Source organism: Balearica regulorum, chromosome Z (genome assembly GCF_011004875.1).
Source record: "Balearica regulorum gibbericeps isolate bBalReg1 chromosome Z, bBalReg1.pri, whole genome shotgun sequence".
Taxonomy (NCBI): Eukaryota; Metazoa; Chordata; class Aves; order Gruiformes; family Gruidae; genus Balearica; species Balearica regulorum.
The window spans coordinates 10,572,925-10,599,628 of NC_046220.1; the positions used below are offsets into that span (position 1 = coordinate 10,572,925).

Here is a 26,704-nt window from a genome sequence, read left to right on the forward strand (position 1 = left end):
TGTTGGACTCCATGACAGCTGGAGATAGCTTCATTTGAAAGCCATCCTGGTTATTTCTATCATTTATCTTTCCTGTCAGTAGCAGAGTTTGTCTTTACATTTGTGCATAGCAGAGAAGAACAAAAATGTACATGTGATCTTTCTGTAACCAGTGCACATTTGTGGGTTAAATCTCATTAGATTAGTTCAGTAGGGGAGCCTGAGGAATCTCAGTGATCAAAATATCTCAGAAAGATGATCAGGACTCGACAGTTTGTCCTTGCAGTAATTGAACTGGGATGTGTTTTTAAAAAGGAGATATTTGGGTTGCTTGTGCATTAGTCTGTGTGTGAAGAGTGCACCTGTGTGGGGAGATGGTGCGCAGAATATCTTCTCTGCCCACACATGCACTCAAAGACCAGACTTCAAGTTATGCTACAGACAGGATCTTTCTCCTGCTTCTCCAAGCCCCTGCCATCATGTGCATAAACTGTTCCTCTTTTTCTAGTAAATATGATGTAGTTAAGCCCAAGTAATTGATTGCATCCTACACAATTGCTCCGTCAAGTTCACTGTAAATCTGTGGATGTCACTCATTGTCTTTGGTGTTATCAGTCAAAGATGTGATTGCATTTCTGTGGGGCAACAGGAGCTGCCATTTCGTTCAGGCTGCCGTTGACTACAGGCAAGGGAGAATTTCTCCTGACGACCGTAGGATGATGCAGCAGGGCAGTAAGATGCCTTTCCAGTGCCTTCATCATGCTTGCCTTTTCTCTTTTTGCTGCAAAGCTGAGGAATTCCTTTATCACATTAACTGTTTCCAAGCTAACTGAATTATACTTTTTCATTAAATTATTTAAGCAGAGCCTTTTGGAAAGCCAATTCTGGCAATTCTCTACTTCATCTGATTTATTTTGATATAGCTGTGGCTAAACTGAATTTTATCATCATCCACAGGGAAAAGTAAAAACCACTCAAGGTAGTGTAGTGGGGTCAGCCCCTCGGCTGGTGTACACTGGCACTGACTTTAGCCCTGCTACTGCTGATTGCCACTAGTGGAGGTTCAGTCTTGCTGCCCAGATTTCTTGAGTGACACACATGAAAATTAACTATTTCCCTTTATTATTTAGCTCACAGCCAGGAGCAAGAGCAGTAATCACACAGGAAGCTAAGGGGAGATCAGGGCACAGAAATTTAAAATGGCAGCTTTCTCAGCTAGAAGCACAGCCAAAGGTCTGCAGCTCTAGGCCTGAGGATGAGCATCAAGATATGATAGGGGCTTCTTTACCCCTCTGTTCAGTGGCATCCCTTGTCACCAGAGGAGAAGCGTGTTGCTTTTCCTGGCGTGATCACGGTGGCTGCTGCTCCAGGAGCTGCCTGTACCGCCTCTGTACCACCAGACAGCTGTCTGCTGGGACACCTAGATGAGGTGACAGCAGAGGTCTATCTGGGATTGCTGCATTCATCCTCATTGCTGCTAGGTCCTTCCTAAACAGAGGGAGGCCTCAAGCTCAAAAAAAAACCCAAAACCAAAACCAAAACCAAAAACAAACAAAAAAAAACCCCAAAAAATGAAAGAAAAGAAAAGAAAATAGAGACATTAGCTGAGGGAGCTTCCTCTGTGGAGACAGACCAAGCAAAATGCATTTCCTTTTGGTGCTTTGGTCAGTGTTAAGGTTGCTTAGTGAGGTGCTGACCAAAATGGCATTTGGCCTACCAGGCTGCTTTGTTCATTTGAAAAGCTGTGTATCCTCCACCCACCTCCCCAAGGCTCTCCCTCACCTCACCCTGTGTGCTCTGAGCAAGCCAGGGGCTCCGAGTCCACTCTGAATATAGTCCCCAGTCTGATATGGCTCTTCAGTCTGGCTCACACAGCCAAAAATAAGTGCAACCATTTTCCTTTAGAAGTGCTAGCTAGAATGCGGTTCATTTCCTGAATTATGTGGATTTCAACTAATTCTGTGCAAGACATAAATCCAGGGCAAAAAGACCAAGCTTGCCTAGGAAGCCCATGTGTGTACTCAGAATGCTCTGAAGTTGTTGATGTCAGTGCAGAGTATAAGAACTTCATATTAGTGTTCATTAAAATCTGCTGTGGAGGAACCTTTGAAAATAGTATCTGGGTTAATCCTGTGTCTGCAGTATCTGGGTTGATCCCACAGGCGTAACAGCTTGAGTTCACCCAAATACATTCATGCCAGGATTCAATCAGTTTGATTCATTTTTGTGCAATGCCAGAGTAATTTTCTTTTTGAAATACACTGTGTAAAATAGCATGTTTGGTTACCTAATAAAGGTTCTGGAAGCTACGGGAGGTCTGTTAATTTCAGATGATTTTATTCACATAGGAAAAATATCTTGTAGAAATAGCTTATTGGAAATGTTTATGCTGGATTACCTACAGTTTTCAAGTTGCTGATGCCAATTAGACCCCTGGCAAAATGACTTAACTCTACTACTGGTTCATTCATTTTTCCTGTGTTACTACCTGGCTGAAAATAAGGTAACGGCAGCGGCTGCCCCATTGTTTTAGGCAGAATAGCCCAGCAGACACCGGAGTCAGTAAATGTCAGCACTGAACGTGGACAAAGCTTTGGCAACGTGTTTTACAAAGGCTCCTGAGAATGAGGCCAATGGCTTTATGGCTGAGGACACCAGGACAAAAACGTAGCTCAGCTATTAATGGTCTGTGTGAGTTTCTGAGTTAATCAAGTGAAACCCTCCAAGTGTGCAAGTCTGGAGTAGCAGAGTGTCTACAGTAGTGTAGGCTCTGAAAACTGAATTCCCTCGTTGCTGACAGGGAAAGCCACAGCACCTCTTCCGTGAATGGCTGGAAAGTAGGGACGTTGGTGGGCACGGAGCATCCACGTGGCACTTCAGGGCTGTCGGGGCACTCCGTTGAAGGCAGGAGGTGTGATGGTCTATGTTACAATCAGATGCTTCATTGGAAAGGCCCTTGGTGTTGGAAAAGTTATAAAGGTGCTTTGAAGCCCCATTTTTTGAGGCTGAACATGCTGGTTTTCTCTAATAAGAGGCAATTTACAGCTCTTCTTACTTCCAACCTACTTTAAACTTTAATGCCAAAATAATACTTCTTCTTTCATATAACACAGGATGTGTTTTGTTTTAGAATAGATGGAGTTTAAACTTCATGTTTCGGCAGTTCATTGGCCATACTCTTACAAACAGGGCTTGCCGTGTCCATAAGAACTAGAAGTGTTACCAGCCTCTGTAGTTTGAAAGCAGAAAAATGGGCAAAATTCACCTTACGCAAACACACTGTCTGCAGTTTCCATCAACATGATGTGGCTTCTTGAGGAATATAATAGTTGGTTTTGGTTAGTTAGTTGCACTGGAGAGATAACCTACAAGCAACAGCTGCTTTTAAGAATTTGTTCAGCTAGACAGCAGTTGGGCGGGCCTGTTTTAATGGAGATGTTTACTATTCCAAATAAACTCTAGGGTAGAAGGATTTCTTCCAAAATCTGGCTGCCTCTGTAGTTAGTTGAACAGAATTTCTGTAATTGTTTACTGTAGCTCTGTTTGGTGGCGGCTGGTAATAAAATAAACATCACAAAACCTCCTAATTGAATGAAAAATTACTTCTCTGCTGTTACTTTAACTATTACAGTAAATCCATTTACCACAGTTATTTTATTTCTGGAGTGATATAAATATTAGGGACCTATTTCTGTTAACATCTGCTTCTAAAAGACTGCAGTTCATGAACACTTAATCTATAACATAATTACATCTTTACTCTGAAGGAAGGAAAAGCCTTTTTATGTTACAGAGATTTTGTTAGGGTATGGCTTTAGCTGAAGCTATCTTATCTATAAATAAATTTTAATTGTATTATTCCACAGTTACATTGCTATTTTCAGTTTATTCCAGTTTTAAAATAACTGCTGACAGAGAATATAAATAGATCAGTCAGTCTGTCTATCTGTCTGTCTATCTATCTGCAACAGCGTGGAAAAACAGAGATAACTTCTGTGATTGAAGGAATCTTTTTATTTCTTTATGTTGTATGCCTTTATGATTTTCATGTAAATTAACCCTTAAACTGAATGGCAACTCAGTTAAGCACAAAAAAAAAAAAGTTTGATGATGTCATGGACAGTCTCCATTCTCTACAGGGTCAGTGTAATAGCCCACAAAACCTATTCTTATTAACAGTCAAGCACTCTTTCCGGTATGCGATGCCTGGTGTGATAGTCCCAGGCTAACCCTCTGTTTTTAATGTACTGGAGCCCACCGCACCTCTCGAGACTGGAAGGTCCTGTCATCTCCATTTCCCAAACGCAGTTCTGGGGCATGGAGAGGTTAAGAGCTAATTTGGAGAGAAATTTCCAATTCCATTTCCAGAGCATAGGGGACCCCTGTTTGTACCATTCTGTGCATTAGCATCTTGGGGCTGACACCCACCTTACCCTGGGAAGCTCGCGTCCCACCAGGATTTAAGCTGAGAAGAGGCTCTATGCCTCTCTGCTAACTTGTTCTATGATCCAGAAGAGAAATTCAGATTCCTTAGGCCAGAAAGGGAGTGGGAGAGGGAATATGACTGCACAGCCTGAGGATTTAGGGCACTTGTGCTTTCTGAATTGTTTACAGAGCACAAAACCTTAGGATATCCTTGCTAGGAAGTAGCATTTGGAAATGAGAGATTTAAAAAGTCTTTGTATATTTTTGTTTTCAAGTAATCACAAAACAAAATATCTATCCCCGGATAAAATATTTTAGCCATAATAGAAGAGTTTCTCCAGGCCAGCTACACAATTTGACTACCCCAAAGAGATGAAAGATTTAGTCCTTTAACTCATGTTCCTTATGTGCTTGGATGTCATTGCCACGCAGATGAATGTACAGTAATTTTGGTGTAATCCCTCTGCAAGAATGCTCTTATTCAGGAAAAAGGTATTGCTGTGTGAGTTGTACTTGGAACTGCGGCAGAGTTATCCTGGGATGACCATGTAAGTAAGTGTCCCCATACAGGCAGGACTTCCTTGAAACCCATCAGAATTGGCACTCATCTTTCCACCAGTAAGAAGGTCCTTCGAGCAGGTCACTGCCACTCAGCAGTTTTTGATTTAGCTGGACTGTATCAAAGTAGCTCCAGGGTGTTTACAGCTCGCCTCAACCCCAGCCTCTCCTAATGGCCTGATATGTGCTCAAAAATGAATTCACATGACCTGAATCCAACTTTTTAAAACAATGAATATGAGAATTTTTATGACCAGAAAAGAAAGACATCACTGAAAAATAGCTTTTCTTTTTGCCTCTTTTGACTGATGTGTGTATGTGGGAAAGACTGATAAACTGAAGCTGAGGACAGACTGAATGTAGAGAGGAAATTATTCTTTCAGAAGATAATAGTAAAAGCAACTGTGGCTGTGTAGTAATGATGATAACTTGCAAAACTTGCATTCGTTTTGAGGGGAGAGGGTTGCCAGTTTTTGAAATGCCAGATTGTTAACTATTCCAAAAAGAGTTAATTTTTTTTCCCCTCAAAACCATGCTTTATTTCCTTTGAAAACATGGAGTGAGTACTCATAAGGAAAACAAAAGCATACCTAAATTTCTGGCTGCAGGAGGTAAAGGTGTGATCAAACGCTTTTCACGTGTGTATCTGTAAAAGAGAATCTTACTCAATTTTTCAGTCCAACCACACAAAGTCCAGCAACTTCAGTTAGCTTGAAGCTGTTTCTTACTCCAGCTCCAAAATTCCCTGGGAAACAGAGACATTCCCATGGATTCATAAGTAATTTATGTATGAGGGCACCCTGGAGGTCTCCTTGTGCCCCTGCCAACTGGAGCAGGTTGCTCCCATGCCCATCCTTGTCCCATTACGTTTGGACTCTTTCCTGGGATGGAGATCTCACGCTCCCCCCCAGGAAACCTGCTCCGAGGTCAGGCCACTGTCCTGAGGACCACTTGTGCACTCGTTGCAGCATCCCCTTTTGCAAGCTGTGTCCCCTCACTACCGGTGAAACTAGTCTGCACAGACCAGGGCTCCATGGCTGATGAATTATCTGAGCAAGAGAGACACAAACTTTGTGTCTTCTCATAGAGTCTTGACAATGTCTCTTGCTGTGGTGGGTTTCCTTGCAGCTGAAGGAGCTTGGGTTTTATTTCTTGTTCTTCGTCTTTGTATGGAAACAACTGTCTACTTGGTTTACAAAGTTAAATAAAATATGGGACCTGAACAATTTAAAAGCAATGCACACAAAATATTTACACTGGTGACCTTGCTAATGGATGGGAAGCTTACTCTGAGGACGTAAAACAATTGGCTCTTTTTTCCCCCAAAGCGTTCCTAATTGGGCCTCTATCTGCACAGCTGCAATGTCTGTTCCTGAGAGTTTTTAAACAGACAAAGCATGAAATCTTCATGAAGCACCTATAGGTATTATCACACCCATCCCTCCGGTAGCTGGCCACAGCCGTGCCTTCCCCATGCACCTGCAGCTCCGCTTGCACGCGGTTTACACTGCTGCCACGCTCTTGCATCCCCTTGCCTTGCCACGGGGGCACCCAGCTGAGATCTAGCCCTTCCCAAGGGAACACAAATCTTGCCAGCTCTCTCAGTCTTCCCTCACCCGTTTCTGCAGTGACATCGCACTGTTTAACGCATTCCTGTCTGATCTGTTGCTGTGCCAAGCACGTGCTTTGAGGAGGAGCAGTGACTGAGTAAATACTGAGGGGGGCTGAAGGGCTGTCACAGGTACCAGCTACAGCAAACAAACGAGGGAGGAAGATGATGTCTGCAAAGTCTTTTGGCTGCCACGATTCCAGGTGGTGCTTATCATAAAAGTGACCATTGTTTATTTTTATTTACTTATTTATTTATTTACTTATTTACTTTATTTACTCTTTATTTACTCATGTCCCCACATGCACCCCCGTTGCACCCCCAGCGCGGTGGATCACTGGTGCTGTAGCAAACCTCTGTCACCCCAGGAGCTATGGGGAAAAGAGACAGGCTGCTTGGGGACAGGCAGTACACTAGGCCCGTGGATTAGCAAACTGCCTTGGAGGCACCAGGAAACTTTCAAGCAGCTCTGAAATAAGAGTAAGGGTTTTATGGAAAGAGAAAACTCAAGCAAGTGACACAATGGCCTGTACCTGCGTGGCTGAGAAGAAACTCTGGAAGAGGTTAAGCCATTAGTCCCTGGTGACAAAAGGTTGTCAGTTACAGTGGGCACATATTAACAACACGCTTGATAAAAGTTAGTTAATATGTGTTTTAATATTCTGCATGATGAATACACATTAAGTGACTGCTGGAAAATATTTGCAACTCTTGGTCTAAATGTATTCTTAAAAAAAAAAAATTTTAAGACACCACTTCCTTATGGTATTTCTAAAAAATGTTTTGTTTGTTTCTTGAACAAAGAATAACAACAAACTTGCAGCTCTACAGGATATTTAATCTGCTTTATAAACATGCTATTTGGTCTTGGGTGACTAAGCTCCATCAGCTAACATACTTTTTTGTTGAATTATACTTATGTTAGCTATGACCTTGTGATTGAAGTCAAGACTACAATCAAGCTGCAAGCATGACTTAATTGCCTAATTTGGACAATGCTTGAGTCATATTCGTGTATCATGCAGACATGCTCCTTAGGCTAGAACAAGTGTCTTAGATGACTGGAAACGCACAGAAAGTTTTGCTTCTAAGCAAAACCAGATCATACCAGCAAGATGGAAATGGCTGCTTGTTCTGTTCCAGTGTTAGCCATGCTGTACAAGGCCACATCCATCTTGCAGCAGAGCCGAGTAAAATCTTTTGTGTTTGCCGAGGACCACACCCCTCCTCTGTTTTGCAAGCAGAGTCTCTCACACTGAAACGCCATGTAGGAAAATTGTGCATCAGTCTGGGCAAAGAGCTGGACTGTTTTGTTCACCCATCAGAAAATGAAAAATTACAGCATCGTGCAGGAATACATTTTGAGGAGCTGCTTATTTCGAGATTGACCTGCCTGTCATACTCCTTATGTCTACGGCCCTTCTCTGTATTTGCATATTTAAGGGCATCTAACATTAATGTGCCTGTTCACATTACAGCCAGGCAAGCAATTTTTTTTCCTCTTTTTTGGAAGGCAAGGGAAGGCCTGCTGGCAAAGGAACAAGTCTTTCTATAATCTAGGTACATGTCCCAGTAACCTCCTTGCTAACACTGGCAATTGTGCTGCACGCCAGCAGGCCAGACCCAACCTGCTGGGTAACCTGGGTTAGGGCCAGCTGGACGGCAGGGGAAGCTGCCTAAAAACATGGCAAGCAAGAGAGGCAGTGTTCGGAGCAGCCACGGGAACGGGTAGAGAGGAAAAGGGAGGCGTCCCAGAGCAGTTTTAGTGGTGGTCATTCTTGCACTTGTGTTCCTTGCAAACTCAGTTTGCTTGGGAGCATGCACAGGCAGAGCAGGCTCTGCTGCTCTGGAAGCCCTCCCTCCTGTAACTGCCTGGGCAGGGGGTTCCAGGTAGCTCCCAAATAGCAAAACCAAGCTCATCGCTGCTTCCAGAGCTCCAGATTTGCCTGGAAAATCCAGCCTTTTTGTACCAAGGGAGCTTTGTGAAATGCAGCGAGCAAATCTGAAATGCAGCCAGTTATGCTAGAGTCCTGATGGGAGTGTTTGGGGGTAATATCTGACTCTCACACTGCCAGGTGAAGGATTCTTATTTATTGCACTCTTTTAGTAGGGTATGGGCTGGTTATATGCAAAATTGAGAATTAGAGGAACCAATCTCCTGCATTCACCTTTTTTCCAGGACAGAAATACTGAATGCATGTAGGGAGAAAATAATTTCATAAAAATAAATAATTCCATCTCTAAATTGTTAATGTCTGGTGGTCTTCAAGCCTCAGAAACACATACTTTTGGCAAAACTTCAATTTGGCAAAAGTTTCAGTTAAAGTGCCTTAGCTATAGCACCACTGATTTCAGTGGAATTACACCAGGGATCATTATTGCCCATTTGGTAGGGCACAGAAGAGCATCATTACCCTGAGTAGTCCATATCCAGTAGTGTTTCTCAAGAGCAGGCACATTTTACTGGAGGAAGCTGTCTTGGGTCAGCTTTTGACTTTTGTTTCTCCTCAGAATTATCAGCTTCCTAGAAAATTACTCAGCAACCAGAGGAGTGCTCCATTTCAGCAAGCACTGCTCTCAAGAAGAGATAGTACTGATTGCCCCTCTAACCACTTGTAAATGCAAAAAAAAAAAAAAAAACCAAAAAAAAACCAACCCCAAAACTGCTTGAAGAAACTACCTCAAAAGGTAGCGGCACAGCAAGAATTGCTTTTGTATTTTTATAAAGAGTGAAATGACAAGTCTGGCAAATGCGTCAGCACCTCAGGTTAAGACACTGCAACACGTCAGGTGGGACTGGAAATGTGTTACTCTTTATTAGCAATGTTTATGGAAGTAGGTCCAAAATCAATGAGACTGATGAGTAGAATTAATCACCTTTCACAAGCAGGGAGTCCAGAGGTGGTATGTAATGGTACATGAAAATGATGCTAAAAAGATTTACTTGCTAAAATAAAATGTCCCCTTATATTTAAACTTGTGATGCAACGTGAAAGCAAGATGCAACATTGGAAGTAAAGATTTTCTTTTCAATACAACATTAATTCTACTCTGTGCATTTAAGGGGCTATGCATTATTTCCTTGCTAGCACTAAATGCAAACAACTTAAAGCCCTCAGGCTTTACTGTCCTGAAGCATGAAGCTGGAATAAATAGCACATAAGAGAGCTGTGGACCACATCTATGGCCATTACTGTGTCTACTGCATTCAAATATTTGGCATGATTTCTTTCTGTCCTGTCCAAGATCTGTTCGCTTATTTCTGTCCTCACCATAATCCGTTCACACAATGATGACTTGTTTTTTTTTCCTTTTTTGCATCATGGAGAAGTCACTCTGCTTTCCTACACTTAAACAAAATAAACATGGCGCTGCCGGTTATCTCTGCAATCTCACTTGTGTGCAGAGAGATGAAATCACCTGAGAGCAGTGGTGACCTAGAGCATTGCAAACTCAGTGCCCTTTCCACTTCAGTAACAGAGAGCCTTTTTAATGACATGATCTAATTTCTGCTGAAGGATTTAGCCCTGAAGAAACTGTACTCTTGCAGTAACTGAAGGAATACTTATACAAAACCGTACATAGCATAGTTGTTGTTGTACCAGTGAAGTGGTGCCTTCTGAAAAGTCTATTCACATTCCAGTATTGGAATGAGCTGTTACAAATAACTCTATTTTTACAATAGTATATCTGGCCACTCTTGGAGCTCTCTATGATTTTGACAATGTCTAATCATACAGCACAACTTTGGTGCATAAAGAAGCTCTGAGATGCAGTAGAGAGTTAAAGCTCATAACAAAGAAGGAGGAGCAATGCTGAAATACTACCTTGTGGCCATTTTAGTCACAGACTGTTAAGTAAAGCAAATGCACAACATTGTTAAGCAAGGGTAACTCATACAGCTAGCTATTTTGGGGCTCCATCCTCATGCACGCATTCTTCTTTTATCAGATTTGAGAAACACCTCCTATTCTTCCTGGGATAAGATTTTTTCAAGAAGCGTAACCCAAATTTTGCAGCTGTGGAGGACAGATGGCAGCGAAGCGTCCTTTGTTTCCAAGCCACATCTGGCTCTGGTTTGCATCTGGCTGGACTGCCTCGATGCTGGCTGCTGCACTGGACTGTCTCATACCCAGGACCTGTGCCCAAGTGCCCAGCGCAGCCCTACCTCCACCTTCCTATCGCAGGCTACCCACCCTTGGTCTCATCTTGCCTGCCAAAGCCTTTCCCCAGGGTTTCTGATAAAAATGCCCTGGGAACGGTTTACTCAGAGCAGGTGAGAGATTCTTCCCCCTACCCACTGCCTCAGCACCATGCCCGCTGTCTGGCAGGGGAGAAAATGTTTCCCAGACAGCAAGACAGTTGTGCGTGGTCCCCTGACGCGTGTCTGCCTGTTTGCCTATTGTATTCGCAGTGGGTGTGTAAATATATGTAACCTCAACAGCCTGGCAAATAGACCCTCTGAATTTTAAGAAATGCTTCTTATAAATGTTTCCATTTCTCAGAGTCTTCTTGTCTGGGTTCCTCCGTATAGTATTTAACAAACGCCTTAATTTTCATTTTAAAAAGGAGAGCCAAAAACATCAAAGCTACCAGCTTTCCTGTTTTAGATAAAATATGCTGACATTTCACCCAAGAGGGAGGATTTTTAGTAGATCATAGCATTCTTGTCTCTAAATATCTTTTAAAAATCCCATTGATGCTTTCCAGTTTCAAATTCATGCTATTAATAGGTCAAAAAGGGGGCTTCTGGGAGAAAGCAATCATGTGATTTTGTAGCTTAAATGTTTCACATAAACAAAGACCAAAACAAAAGCTGCAGGAAATATCTTATTTTTGGTCTACAGCAGTTGTACAGAAGGAATGGGCTTCTCCTTGTCTCAGCATCAGCATGGGGATTCTGTAAAAGCACATTGACAAAAGCCTGGATTTTATCTGTCCTCCTGTAGCAAATGAGGAGTGACTGTTAACTGACTGTCTTCAGTGCTGCCCAAGCAGCACTTTGCCAAAGGCTTTATTAGCACTGCTGGAACCATACCTAAAACAGGTTTAAAAAAAGAAAAGGATGCCTTCATTTTAGGAGTTTGGTCTTTAGGCACTTGGGGTTTTTTTCCAACTGAGTATCACTCAAGATTTCTGATCAGAGTCCTCAGCTGAGTATGACACGTGTAGCAACATAGTTCCGCATGCAACTGGCCACATTTCTTTTTAAAGAAGAGACAGCAATTTTCTAAAAGCAATCAACCTGGATCTAGCCCAGTAGATACCCACTGAATTGTGCTACTGAGAGCTTTTAAATGTCAAACCAGAGGCTGTTAAATGCTTAGCACCTCAGGACCTGTAAATCCATCTAGGACTGTCTCACTTTGTTCCTTGGTACATGTGTTGACTTGGGAGTCATCTGCTGAGAAGACATTTCAATAGCACATTGGACCTGAATGAGCTGATGAAACTTCTGGCCGGTAATCAGCTAGTTTGAACAGGGAAGCACAGGTCCCACCAGGAAATCTCACTACCAGCCCATGAAATGTGACAGGAAGCGCTAGTAGATGGTAGCGGCAGCAAAAGGAGCAGTACTGCAGAAGCCGTGGCAAGAGATAGTAATCCTGATGTTTTGTGAACTAACACCTTGGAGGCCACGAGCAGAGCTGAGTTCAGGCGGGTAAGGTACATCTCCAGCATCAGTGGTTCCAACCGTTGACTATGACTGCATGGTACTGGTGCTTCAGACATTTTCTGTCACGCAGAAGTCCCTAATTCATATCAAAATTACTTAAAACCCACCTAGAAATCCTTTAGTGCACAGCACAGTTAAAGTCAGTGAAAGCTGGAGTAATTTGTAGTCTGATTCGCTTGAGTGTTTTGTATTGCTTTCTGTCTGCTGCCTTATTAAAATCTAATTGCCTGATGTCAAATAGGTCATGGAGTGACAAGAATAGTTTGTGCATAGATACTATGTCTATATATACACTCAAAAACTAACAAGTAAGCCTTGTCTGTCATGTCAAAAATCCTTCTATTTTGGGCTGAGTTTGAAGCCTGCTTTTGGTGATGAATGTTTTTCCTTTACACATAGTTTGCACAAGTCAGATTCTATCGACTGGAATGGACGAACATGGCATTGAAAAGAATGATACTGCACATTTGGGCTGCCTCTGAAATGCAATTTCTTTGAACTGATGATTTCCTTATTTGCCCCTGTCTGCTGGAGAGGATACATCCACTCACAGCGGGTTCCTTGAACTAGCACTGCTAATCACTTCGCAGATTCAGAACCAAGGCTCCCCTTTTCTGGTCAATGCAAGGGGCTAGTTTGGTTGATCCCTGGCTGACCATTTTTTCCACCAGCTCCATTTCCTTTTTGCCAGGAGGCAGAGTCCTGTGTGGCTTTGGGCTCCTGATCTCCCTTTTGATCCGTGCTTGTCCTGTCTGTCAACTGATGTGCTGTATCCCTCTGGCAGGATTTGGCCCAAATAAGATGCACAGGCTGACGTACTGTTTAAAGGATTGCTTGCAACCAGTGCATCTCCACTGGTGAACTCCCCTGGGTAAGGTACAGGCACACCAGTGACTGGATGAGGTTGTAGCCATGTTTTTGGTGTAGAAAACACAGCAAAACTCCCAGGAATTCTTCTGTTTGGTGTAGGCTATTGCTGCTTTCTGTGACAGTGTGACTATGCCCTGAAATACCCATGGTTTCCAGAAGACTTTTGTTCATTTGTTTTAATTTGTGTCTGGCTAAGAGGTGATGTGTGTGCTTGTGTGAATGTATACATGTGTCTGTCTGTCTGTATTCCCGTAAATGTATGGAGACGCATCTGTGGTATAAATCAAAAAGAACATCTTTGATTAACTTAATAGCAGACTGACTTTATCCTTGATGAAACATATTGCATTTAGAGCACACTGCTCTTTTGTTTTTGAAGATTTAAGAAGTTTAGGATTTTAGTCCTTCCTTATTAGTTCACAAGAGATCCACACTTTTTTTCAAGGATTTCAATTCTTGCAGGACTGGCTAATTTGAATGATTTACGCTCTTCTTTTTATTAGGAACTAAAAATAACTTCATATTAAGACATCGATGGTAAATAAAGTGGATACTGTAAAACTGACACTCCTAAATCTGGAAGACCTGACATCCAGATAAGCAGCTGATGGATTGCCTGAAATCAACAGTCTAAAGCAGTAATCAGAAATTGAGTGGGGACAATCTAATATTCAGAAGCAGAGGCAGCTCCTTCTCAATCTTCAGATGGTTTTTGCTCAGTCTGTTCCTAAGGTTTGGGGTTTTTTACCTTACAGTCAAAAGCTCTTCGGGAAAAATGGCTGCTACAGGGAATTCCTGCTGGCTCTGCAGACGAGGAAGAAGCCAGAAGGAGGCAGTCAGAAGAGGATGAGCTGAAGGTGAAAAAGCTGGAAGAAAACATACACAGGTAGGGACAGTTTCCCTTTGTTTTGCCTAAGAACAGTCATTCCGATTAAGGCTAGAGACCTCCCTTGCTCATGTCCCCATCTGTGGCAGCAGCTGATAGCAGCTGCCCAGGGAAGAGTGCAAGAGGCAGGCACACATACAGCCAAATGTGCCCAGAATTTGTCTCCCAGATGTCCATGGTTTGCAAAGTAGAGCCATCACGGTGTCTTTGTGTTTAAGGGACTTTGATGTACTTCTCTCACAAGGGAGCTAAAAGGAGGGCTGAATTCCCCCTTCGGATGCACATGTATGACTCGGTGAACACTCAAGAGATTCTCCATTGCTTTACACCTCCTACAGCCAAAAGGAGTTCAAAGAGGGATGGCATTCTTTTGTACTCACTTTTCACTGGTGCCAATGACTTTTCAAAATGCAACAGCAGATGACACCAGCAGAACAAGTATCTACTGCTTTCAGAAGCAATGTTTGGGTGTTAGAATTAGTTCCTTTTATCAGTTTCCCATTGCAGTCTGAGTTGACATTTGTCCTCTTTTTTGTGTTTCCCTTTGTTTTGCTTCAAACAATGGGCTCTAAAGCTCATAAGGAAAATGCTTTTAACCCTTACAGAACAAATTCCAGAGCTGCTGCTTCTGTCATTTAGGCTATGTGAATTTAGAGGTTTTTCAACTGGCAGAAAATTGGCAAAAGTTGGTCAAATTTGGCACCACAGCTTTTACAAATGTGTGAACTGAGACATATAAGTGACAGAAAAAAGCTAATAGGACCAACAGTCCAAGGGTTGAGGTGTTAGCCTAGCAGCTGGTGAACTCAATTTGCCTTATGCCAGGTTTCTTGTGAAATTTATTGGAGAAATCACTGAAAATGCTTCTTTGGGGGTATACACAAGCAGACGACACTAAATGGCTTCTATGTGGAAGTAATAGATCAGCATGAATGTAATAGTTGTCTCATACTACTGGTCTCTGTCTTGTGATTCCTATTAATTAAAACTGATCTCAGAATGTGTATTGTTCTTTTACATCTGTGGTAACATAAGGCAAGAAAGCTTTTTTTAAAAAATTTCATTTGCTACCTGATGTTTTACTCCATAATTTAATGCAGTAGATGGAAAGAATACATAGACTGAATTTCAAAAATATGTACTGTAATACATATTTCATCTTGTGCTGAATACTGCAAGGTGATAAGTGCTCTGACCCCATCCAGCAAAACTTATCAGCATGTGCTTAATTTTAGCGATGTGAGTAACAGCACTGAAGGCAATGAAACGTGCTTTGCTTAATTGGTTCAAAGTGTAGGATGGAAATTTGTGTAAAACCTTTACCCCCATGGTTTGTTTTTTTAGATCCTTAACTGCAGCCATGAAATAAAATCTTTGAATATTTGGAAGCAAGAGAGCTGTGACCACCTATCTGTCAAATGACAGGTCAGCTGCTTGCTCCTGAGTTGAAAGGACATTTGTTTGACAGCCTCGCTAGCATGCTTAACCTCCCTGTTATCTTTCTAAGGGAACTCCAAAGACAGTAAAACATATTTTAGTTTAAATGAAAAAATATTACACCTGAAGTCTAGAGATAAGACAATAGAGGTTGAGGCCATTAGTCTAATTACAATTTGCATCCATAACAACATGACACATCCAGAGCCCATCAAGACAGGCTGAGAAGCTGAAGGGCTGTAGAAGGGGTAAGAAGAAGAGAGAAGATGTCGAGCACATCATCTGGAGGAGTGAAGTAGAATGAACTGAAAGGATTTGTTTGCTGCCTGTGCACCACATTTCCTCTCTGCATTCCCAGGAGAGAATCAGAGGGGAGAATTACAGAGGGACTGTTCCTATGTTCATGTTTGCAGGGGCCCAATGGTCTCTTGGAGGTGCACTGTGCACTATCCAATGGGACTCCTGTGAAACAGCCCAAATCCTCTCAATGAGGGTGACAGAGTGCAGACTAAACTGTTTCACCACACCAGGAGTATAGAAAACTACTGCAAGACCAGCCATAGAGTTGATACCAGGGAACTGTGTGACCACAGTGCCATGGATCTTGCATATCCATTAGAGTCACACATATTCATTAGAGTACGTGCAAGCACAGAGCAGCTGCAGTATCAAGATGTCTGTGAAAGAGTCTTGTGGCACACGTGCTGAGTTTGTCCCTATTGGAAAATATACAAAGTCTTTTACATTTGCTCTAGGAGCAAGGTGAAGCTTACTTGTGAAGGCCAATGTCCAACCTCTGCTGGCAGCCAGCACCAGAGCCCCCGTTTCAACAAGAGGGAACATGCAGTCATCCCCTTCCTCTTGCAGCAGAGCATCCCATTGTCATCTCAGGCAGCACCATTTCTTCTGCTCACACTGGAGTGCTCAGGAAGGTCCCTTTCTCATACCTCTGAGTTTACTACATGAACAGCCATGGCACAAGAGAAATACCAATCATTATTTGCAGGCCAGATGTAACTAGTAGGTCTGACAAGCTGAGTGAACTGTGAAACTTAGAAAACTGAAGGAGAAAGTGTTTGAGACCAGACTAATGTTCATAAATGAAGATGTGGGCTCATGTAGGTCTGTGCTGTGCAGAAAGGCAAATAGCTCTACCTTAGGGAAACAGCAGGGCTAGCTATGGGTTTGTAGATGGTCTTGAAGGCCTTGCACATAGCACAAATGCTTCAGTTGAGTATTGCTTTTTCTAATTCAATTTTAAGTGACTTTCCCACTAAAATCAGATGTTTTGCAAGATGTACACATGCTTGTAGTGTTTATTCTTAAGCTAGTGTAATCAGTTTTCCTTTGTGTGGGAGGTGTTTAATTTCAACTGGGGCAGCAAAAATGCAAGACTGCTGTTTATTTATTAGACTTCTATGTTATCATGATACAAGAAATCACATACTTCAGCTTGTAGCTTGCAAGGATATGTGCATATGAGTAAACGTAGACATGAGTAAGTGTAATGATTTAATGAGCTCCCTTGTCTGCAAAAGCATTTGGAAGAAGGATGTCTATATTAGTCAGCATTTCTGTACACTTAGTGCCAAGCAACTGAAAAAATATCTGCATCACAAAACCAGAAAAAATGCAGAACAGTCTATAGTAAAGAATGCAATACAAATAATTAAATGCTATCGTGCAATTATGCTGATAATTACCAACAAGTGGACACAAAAGTAAAAGGTGCACATACAAGTTAAAAGAACAGGGAGTGCAAGATTAAGACAAGATGCAGGCACATGAATGGTGTAACAGTAGATTATAGACAGAATGATCATTTGATAGCTGGGATTAGTTTAATATGGTTAGAGATTTTGAAATGTATGAATACTAGAAACAGTCTTTGTATCCAAAAATGTGAAGTGGAAATAAAAGAATAAGCAGCATTGAAGCAAGTTTGGTCCTGGACTGCCAGCATTCCTGCTTGCCTAAGTTGAGTCTTCAAAACAAGACCTATGCTGCCCCATGTAATAATCCTGTTATTGTCTCTTGCATTTCTTTTAAAAAGTGGTTGGTCCAGTGGACTTCATGGGAAGATCGGACCCCTTAGTCAACACTCATTGAGTCTTAAGTGGGCTGGAAACCTGTCAGTAGAGACAAGGATGAAGAGGCATTGCTGTATTATTAAATGAATGAAAAATATTTCCCTTCCCTTACACCTCTTCTCCAAATCACAGACCTGAAACTTATTTTTTGGGATAGCATTGATACAGATGTCCAGTGAACTTCCACAGACATGTTTGTGATAGAGTGTTGTAGGTGAAACAGGCACTGGAATGTGTTGCATGCCTCCCATGGTTATTTTTACCACATGACAGTCTGTTATTTTGCAGCAGTGAATGGAAAGTTGGCATTCAACATCTGGGTATTAACAGGCAGCATTCATAGAGCAGAGCCGCCCACCCACAGCCTGCTGTTCCCTCACAGAATTTGAAAGGCTCCCAAATTTATTTTGTTTTACTAGATTACATTATAATACATGCTGGCAGCCTGTGTTTACTGCAAAAGGTGAAGAGTTTTCATTGCTCTGAAACTTTCACATAGCATGCCAACATGAAATACTCTGTGACACCATATCACCCTACTTGATGACAGACACTGGCATGAGGTACCAGGACTGGACCTGTTGTGCTCCTGGAGAAAAGAAACCAATTGAGCTAAATCCTCAGTAAAGTGGCATATCTGTTCAGTAATCAACAGTGCATCTGTTTACATTAGATGAGAAGGTGCCCATAAATTCCAAGAAAAGACAAGGTATTGCTCTAGCAGAGCACTTTTTTGGACATGTGGACCAGGCAGACGGCTTAGAGCAGTGGATGCTGGATCCCGAAAAAGCACACACAGGGGACACTTATGGCACTGTGGCAGCTCTTGGGAGTGAAGCAATGTAGGACAGTGGCCAAGATGTACGTGTATCCCCTGTTCTTTACTCAGGGCTACTCAGCTGTCACCACATCCAGCTCCTAACGTTTGCAAAAGCCCTTTGGGGTTGTGGAGTGCTTCACCCTCATGCATGCTGGTCGTGGGCTGCAGCTGTGTCACCTCTCGGACAAGGCTTTTCCATGATGATGCAGTGTGAAGGGACAGTCCCCTGCCATGCATGTGGCAGGGACAAGTCTGTGCTCTGGACCATAGGTTATGAGCTCTTTCCTGGGACAAGCACGCGTCTTTGCTGGTTGCTGTTGTCTTGCTGATGTGGGCAGGTGGTAAATATAGGCAAAAACTCCCTCCCAGCAGCTCCCATCTCAGAGTGCTGCTCTTCTTCTATACTTACAAAACCTTGGAAAGTATTTCAAGGAAGTGGAAAGTATTTTAAGGAAGTGTTGAACTGAAAGATGTCTGTGAGAGGGACTGCAGGGCAAGCACAGCTTCCATCCAAGAAAAGCACTTAACATGTTGGACCAAAACCAAAGCTGAATGTAAGTTTACACAAGAGAGATGACCAATGATGGAGGAAGAGAGATGACACCACCTCACCCAAGTCGCTTTGGTTGTATCAGGTTCTTTGTTGTTCTACCGTGTTCAACCTATGTCTACTTATCAGCTACTAGGCAGAAGTCCTAATCTAGGTAGAAGCAGATCCAAAATGTATTAAAACTTCTCCAAACCTGGCAGAATTGTCCTCCTCTTGTTCCATTAGTGCAATTGAATCTTTCCAGATAAATGCTCAGATTTGAGTGTTGTCAGGGAGGCAGTGCTAGGCCCTGAGAAGAAAACTCTCACCAAGCTGATTTGATATGCAGAAAATAAGATCTTATTAATACTCTATCTTATTCAGAGACTATGAGTGCTTCACAGATCTCTGATGTTAGATGGGTTTTACACTAAAGTCTCTTTTCATTGCGGAGTCCAGCTAATAACAAGCTTGTCATGGCTGCTGCACCTTTAGCATTTTCTCTCCTCCCATGGTCCATTCTTTCATTTCTTTCTGATGCCAAGGTTTGTTTCCTGCTTCTTCTTCCCAGGATAAAAACTTAGCATGTCTCAGACTGGGAACTCTGGCTACAATTCAGTCTCTCTTGGGACCGTCACTAATAGTCTTTGCATGGCAGAGGGAGAGAGAGCACATAAGACAGATGTGAGTGCACTCCTTCAAAAGAAGGATCATCAAATGTCAGAAACAGCTGCTCAGACCTCCCCTAGAGCAGACAGTGCAAGCCAGGACCAGAGGTGCCATAAACCTCTGCTTAGCAAGGTCTCATCAATTTCCCTTCAGTCTTAGCCCCCAGAGACATACGAACAGTTGCTGGAGTGTATTGCTAGTGCAGAGAGCAGCGTGTCGTTCCAAGTGCATGGTCCACATGAGCAGGAGTGTTTTGCAACTTCCACATTGATGGCACCTGGAGAAAGTGATCAGGAGCATTGTTTATTCAATATTTGGGGGTTTTACCTAGAATGCCAGAGGCAGCTCTAGACAGGCCCTTGGTCTGCCTCCACATGCTGCCCATATGACCAGTTGCTTTGGGTGAGGTCTTTAAGAGTGAAATAGCAAAAATATCTCCTCATAGCCAGGCAGTCTCTCCAAATTCCGCTCACCTTATGAGGAAAGATCAAGCTTTCTGCACAGGAGCAGCTGTTTGTCCCGAAGCCTTCTGTCTGGTTCTCTGCTAAGGTTTATCAATATCGTATCTCATCTGCTGAAGCTCCACAGATTCCCATTTCGGCAGCCCCTAAGGACTGTGGTTTCCAAAACAGCACATCCTTCACCTCCCATAAAGCTTTTGCCAGGGTGCATTTCATATCTGATATACATTTCTTAGGAAAACAGACCAAAGCAAAACTAGACCAAAAGCCTCAACAACAGGAAATCTCAGATTTCCAAAAGAACCCGTGCTGCAGTGTGATTAGAGGATTCCTCAAGACTTGCAGGATGGTCTCAGAAAAGCAGTGAGTTAAGAGTTGCTGGGTGGCAATTGGTTTGAGGTTTTTGCATATGGTATAATATATTCAGATGTAGCACTTCTTTAAAAAAAAAACCAAAACACTTAAAAATAATAACAGAGCTTACTACCTCAGTTCTGAAACTCGACCCATACTTAAAATAGCAGAATGCCATGCCAGTGCTTTAACAGTAGCCTAAATGCTGGCGTTCTGGATTTAGGAGTAGCAATCTCCAGATCTTCCGCAACTCCTAGCTTGTAATTATTTAACGATTCCTATACATCTTATAAAGTGGGCAAAAGGATTGACTGAGCCCAGACTCCCTGCACTTCAGCTATGTCTGCTCTCTTCAGATATGTGTACCAGATATGGACCTTGATAAAAACACCCATTTGCCTAATTTGGGAGCAAGATATAGAAGAAATTCCAAAGCCCAGTCTTTACATAGCAAGGAATTTCCACCTCAAGTGCTTCTGACACTTCATCCATGTCAGTATGCTATAGATTAAGAGACATGTTCCTGAAGAAGAAGGGACACATAGGCTTAAATTCAGCTCTGGATAAAAGCAAGTTTTCAAGGACCCCTTTTTTAGGCAAGCTAAGACATGGTAAAGTAGCATCAGTTTCTAAATGGATCAAAACTTTTAATACTGTAGATAGCATGCTACAGCTTCTTGTGAAAGGGGTAGTTACCACCTCTGGGCCAGGTTCAGCAAGAAAAGTGTGATTTCAATCATTGCAGCCTTTCAATAACATGGAAAGGCTGGTTCTGCACAAGGCTGGGTTTCTGTAGCCGTACTAGATGAGACCCAGTGGCCGATTATCAAGTGCAAAACTTCAGAGCCTCCTTGGCTTTAACATTTCAAAGCTAAAAAATTCACATGACTCTCCATGTGATGCCTTTTGCAAGATGAGGAAAATATCTTCATAACACATGTATTTATCATATGTGTTGAATCACCACACTCCCTCTGTGTGCAAAGCCATCTAAGATCTCCACACTTTTAAACCTAGCAGAACTGACAGAGGTTTCCTGAAGCAGTAAGTTGTGGTATAACATGAAGAGTAGGAATTGTTGACTTCATTACATCTGAATTAAATCTTCATCATGGGCCAAATGGGATTGTTGCCTGGAGTAAAATAAAAAGGACTGGAAAGGAATGGTCCTTTCCTAGTTAGGCTTATCTTTGCTGGAGATGGCTGGTTGGTTAGGTTTCCTTGTACACTGGCCCTACCCCAGGGCAGTCCTGTTGAAACAGCTCCTTCCGTACAGTTAGTCCATAGAGCACATGGCGGCTGGAAAAAACAAAATTGTGGACATTCTGTAACAGAAAGACATGTTTGCGTGGAGGAGATACACATGCACAATTTTGAAAGAGATGGCAAACCTGGAGTGTGTTTACAAAGAGAACGCACAGAGTTAGACAACAGCCTGGGTTGATTTTATCGTGTCGGTGGTTTACAGTGATTATTTACTTTGTCTTCACCTTAAATCAGAGGACTTTCTTCCTCCCTTCCAAACCTCTCTTTGTGTGCTATGTCTGTGTCTGGCAAGGCCAGAACACGCAAGGTACACACCCACTCACACACATGTGCTCGCAGAGCTGGAGAAGACTGCTGCAGTTCTGGTCCTCAGCAGGTCCCTTCTCCCAAAGCCTCAGGTTTGTCCCGTGTAACTGCAGGAGTTCACCTACATCATCACCTCCTTTAGCCCTCCATGCAGTCAGTGAGGAAAGAGCATCACATCTGTGGCCTGCCTAAGCCCATCTCTCTGCCTTGAGTACAGGTCCCTCAGTTAAGTGCCTCAAGTGCAATGGGTGGAATCTAAGCCTCAATGTTACATCCTGCACGAGCACCCTCCGCTGGGCCTCTGGGCATTGCCATGACACAAGTAGTCATTAATAACTATTAATTGTGCATCTGGTGCATCATGTGTTTGTTATCCTGGGCGCTGCCCTGTCATTTTTGCTAGTAGTCAGCACTGACACGTATTTCTGCAGAGCTGGGCTAGGTCTGAGTAGGTAGAGGTATAGTTCGAGGAGGAGCAAGGTGCAGTGTCTGGAGCCACCCAGTGGGCATTGCAAGCCTTAGCCTCTTTTTTAAAAAGCTGCAGTCTGAAAAGCACGTCACCTTCCCTGCAGGGTTTTTTAACTGCTGCAGTATGTGAATTCTAAGGCAAAAAATAATGCAAACCCCAGCTGGTGGTCCACAGCAGACAAAGAAAGACTGGATGTGCAATCAGGAATCCAAACTGATAAGAAAGGGACAGCTGTTAGGGGTTTTATTGAGAAGCTGCAGTTGAAGAAAAAAGGAAGGTCCCTAGGAGGCACGTTCAAGAACAGAAAATAGTCTGGTGGCACATGTACCATGGTCTCACTATAGGAAAGCAAATTATTAGTAACAGGGAACCTCAGAGTGTTGGAAAAATGCTTGTAGCCATCCAGGAATATAACACATGAATGAGATGGTCATATCAACAACAAAGGACATTCAGAGCACTCAGATCAGCATGTTAAAAATGTAATACATACTCATGGCCATGTACAAATAGGAGCTTTGAAGGATGAAGTGACATACGACTCTATAGTGTAAGATACTGAGGAATCAGGTCCCATCACCAGATTGCTGTAAGAACTCAATCTAGAAAACTGACTTGATATGATGGATGTGCAGAGGGGCAATGAAACAGATGGGAGAGAGATAGGAAATAATAAGTGGAGACAGTGAGAGAAATTAAACGATGAATGCACATAGATTTAAACCATTTCAAAGTCTGACTTGCATGGCATCTGCTGTGACCTATTGTTATTGCCACAGGTGAAAAAGGACGCGACAGGGATGTCAAGAGTACTGCCAAGCAGTAGAGGAAAAAAAAAGGAAAATCAAAGACATTTTCCAAAACCAACAACATAAAGAATGACCTCTAGGCCAGGTAAAGCAGAGCTCTACCACAAATTCCTAAATAATCAACACCCACAGCTGCAGTTAGGACTCCTGAACTAACATCACCTTGTGAAGTTTGCTCGGTAAGGTTCAGCCAATCAAATGGAGTGGCTTATGACCTTAAAATGTCATTAATGCCTTAAAAAGAACATTTGGAGGGGGTGGTAAATTCCGATTTACAAGACGTTGCTTCTCACTGTACAGAGGGGACCTCACTGGTGCCACTTCAATATCCTGAGCGAATTTTTGTTCTTCAGAATTCTTCATGTTCTCCTCTTATTTTGTAGTGGCAAGACAAATAAGAAATAGATGCTTATTAACACAAATGGTCCATGCTTCTAGAGGAAGCAAGAAAGAACAGCCTTTCACTGAACAGTGATTCACACTATGACTAGACTTGTACTTCTTGCTAAGACTGTGAATCTGGCTCTTGGTTGTCACATCATTCTTATGTTTCAAAGCAGCATGATTTGAAAGCACAAAAGCAATATATATTTGGGTGGTGTGTACAAGTTATCCTGTGAAACTTATGCTTTAACTCTCTAATATGCACAACACAGAGACAGACAAGTTTAAAATGTTCAGCAGCATCTTCTGAGTGTAGGCTCTGGTGCCAATGAAGTACAAAATCCTTTAGCTAGCTCTGAACCTGTGTGCTGATTGCACTGCAGCTGTAGCAAGATGGAGCAGCTCTGTAAACACTCAGGTGGTTGACTGTGTGCTCCCATGGCTGCTGGTGGTGTCTAAGCTAGCTCAGGTATCTTACCTCTGTGTTTCGTAGCACTGAAAAGGGAGCAGACTTTTATGCTGCAGCACGTTTACATCAAAAGCAGAGGGCTGTTTGTAGCCCCAGTGGTTGTTGTAGTTTCCACTCATCTATAGGTAGCTGGTGCAGTACTGGCACAAGCTGCAGTATGGTCTACCTAGCCACTCAGCTGTCTAGCTTCAGCTGGTATCTACGTTGCTTCAGTCTCACACTTATCACTGCTTAAACAGTGCAAGCTCTAAGTGGGTAGGCTACATCCATCTGTCTTGAGATCATACTTCTGGTGGTGCTAAAGACATGATTTGAGGTCCCTCAGGCCTATGGAGTGACACAGCTACATAATTAAATGGGTAGCTTTTGCTGATAATTCCTGAGGGTGTTTTATTTTTTAATTCAGCTGTCAAATCCAGTTCCAAAATGATTCATAGAATCATAGAATCATAGAATGGTTTGAGTTCAAAGTGACCCTCCACTAGACCACGTTGCCCAAAGCCCCATCCAACCTGGCCTTGAACACTGCCAGGGATGGGGCATCCACAGCTTCTCTGGGCAGCCTGTGCCAGTGCCTCACCACCCTCACTGTAAAAGATTTCTTCCTAATATCTAATCTAAATCTCTCCTCCTTCAGCTTAAGGCCATTACCCCTTGTCCTGTCCCTACATGCCCTTGTAAACAGTCCCTCTCCAGATTTCTTGTAGGCCCCTTGAGGTACTGGTAAGCCACAATTAGATCTCCCTGGAGCCTTCTCTTCTCCAGGCTGAACAATCCCAACTCTCTCAGCCTGTCCTCACAGGAGAGGTGCTCCAGCCTTCTGATCAGCTTCGTGGCCTCCTCTGGACTCTCTCCAACAGCTCCATGTCTCTCCTGTACTGGGGGCCCCAGAGCTGGATGCAGTACTCCAGGTGGGGTCTCACCAGAGTGGAGTAGAGGGGCAGGATCCCTTCCCTCGACCTGCTGGTCATGCCTCTTTTGATGCAGCTCAGGACACGGTTGGCTTTCTGGGCTGCAAGCGCACACTGCTGGATCAAGCTGAGCTTTTCATCCACCAGCACCCCCAAGTCTTTCTCCTCAAGGCTGCTTTCAATCCATTCTCCACCCAGCCTATAGTTGTGCTTGGGATTGCCCTGACCCACGTGCAGGACCTTGCACTTGGCCTTGTTGAACTTCATGCAGTTCACACGGGCCCACCTCTCCAGCCTGTCAAGGTCCCTCTGGATGGCATCCCTTCCCTCCAGTGTGTCAACCACACCACACAGCCCGGTGTCATCGGCAAACTTGCTGAGGGTGCACTCGATCCCACTGTCCATATCGCCGACAAAGACGTTAAACAGTGCCAGTCCCAGTACCAACCCCTGAGGAATGCCACTCATCACTGATCTCCACTTGGACATTGAACTGTTGACCACAACTCTTTGAGTGCAACCATCCAGCCAATTCCTTCTCCACCGAGTGGTCTATCTGTCGAATCCATGTCTCTCCAATTTAGAGACAAGGATGTCATGCGGGACAGTGCCAGATGTTTTGCACGAGTCCAGGAAGGTGACATCACTTGCTCTTCCCTTATCTACCAACTCTGTAACCCCATCATAGAAGGCCACCACATTTGTCAGGCATGATGTGCCCTTAGTGAAGCCATGTTGGCTGTCACCAATCACCTCCTTATTTTCCAGGTGCCTGAGCATAGTTTCCAGGAGGGTCTGCTCCATGATCTTGCCAGGCACAGAGGTAAGACTGGCTGGCCTGTAGTTCCCTGGGTCTTCCTTTTTCCCCTTTTTAAAAATGGGGGTTGTGTTTCCCCTTTTCCAATCAGTGGGAACTTCACCGGGCTGCCACAACTTCTCAAATATGATGGAGAGCGGCCACTTCTTCCACCAGTTCCCTCAGGACCCGTGGATGCAACTCATCAGGTCCCATGGACTTGTGCACCTTCAGGTTCCTTAGGTGGTCTTGAACCTGATCTTCTCCTACAGTGGGCAGTTCTTCATTCTCCCAGTCCCTGCCTTTGCCTTCTTAGGCAGTGTGGCTAGAGGGCTTGCCGGTGAAGACTGAAGCAAAAAATTCATTGAGTACCTAAGCCTTCTCCATATCCTAGGTAACCAGGTCTCCTGTTTCCTTCCAGAAAGGGCCCAGGTTTTCCATACTCTTCCTTTTATCACTGAGGTACCTATAGAAGTTTTTCTTATTGCCCTTGATGTCGCTGGCCAGATTTAATTCTATCAGGGCTTTACTTTTCCTAACCTGATCCCTGGCTGCTCGGACAGTTTCTCTGTATTCCTCCCAGGCTACCTGTCTTTGCTTCCACCCTCTGTAGGCTTCCTTTTTCTGCTTGACTTTGTGCAGGAGCTCCTTGTTCATCCATGTGGACCTCTTGGTGGTTTTGCCTGACTTCCTCTTTGTTGGGATGTGTCACTCCTGAGCTTGGAGGAGGTGATCCTTGAATACTAACCAGCTTTCTGGGGCACCTCCTCCTTCCAGGACTTTGTCCGATGGTACTCTATCAAGCAGCTCCCTAAAAGGTCAACGTCTGCTGTCCTGAAGTCCAGGGTAGTAAGCTTGCTGTGCGCCCTCCTCACTGCCCTAAGGATCTTGAACTCCACTGTCCTTGAGCTTCACATTACCCACCAGCCC

General features: G+C 43.4%; 1 protein-coding gene across 5 annotated transcripts in view; it reads left to right on the forward strand.

Annotated features, from left to right (window-relative positions):
• The window catches only part of PALM2AKAP2 (PALM2 and AKAP2 fusion), a 271,609-nt gene that overhangs the window by 50,874 nt on the left and 194,031 nt on the right, over positions 1 to 26,704 (forward strand). For all 5 annotated transcript variants that reach the window (XM_075740493.1, XM_075740496.1, XM_075740495.1 and 2 more), the window contains exon 3: positions 13,874 to 14,004. In XM_075740493.1, the coding sequence (XP_075596608.1) occupies positions 13,874 to 14,004 (131 nt within the window). The remainder of the gene's footprint in view (positions 1 to 13,873; positions 14,005 to 26,704) is intronic.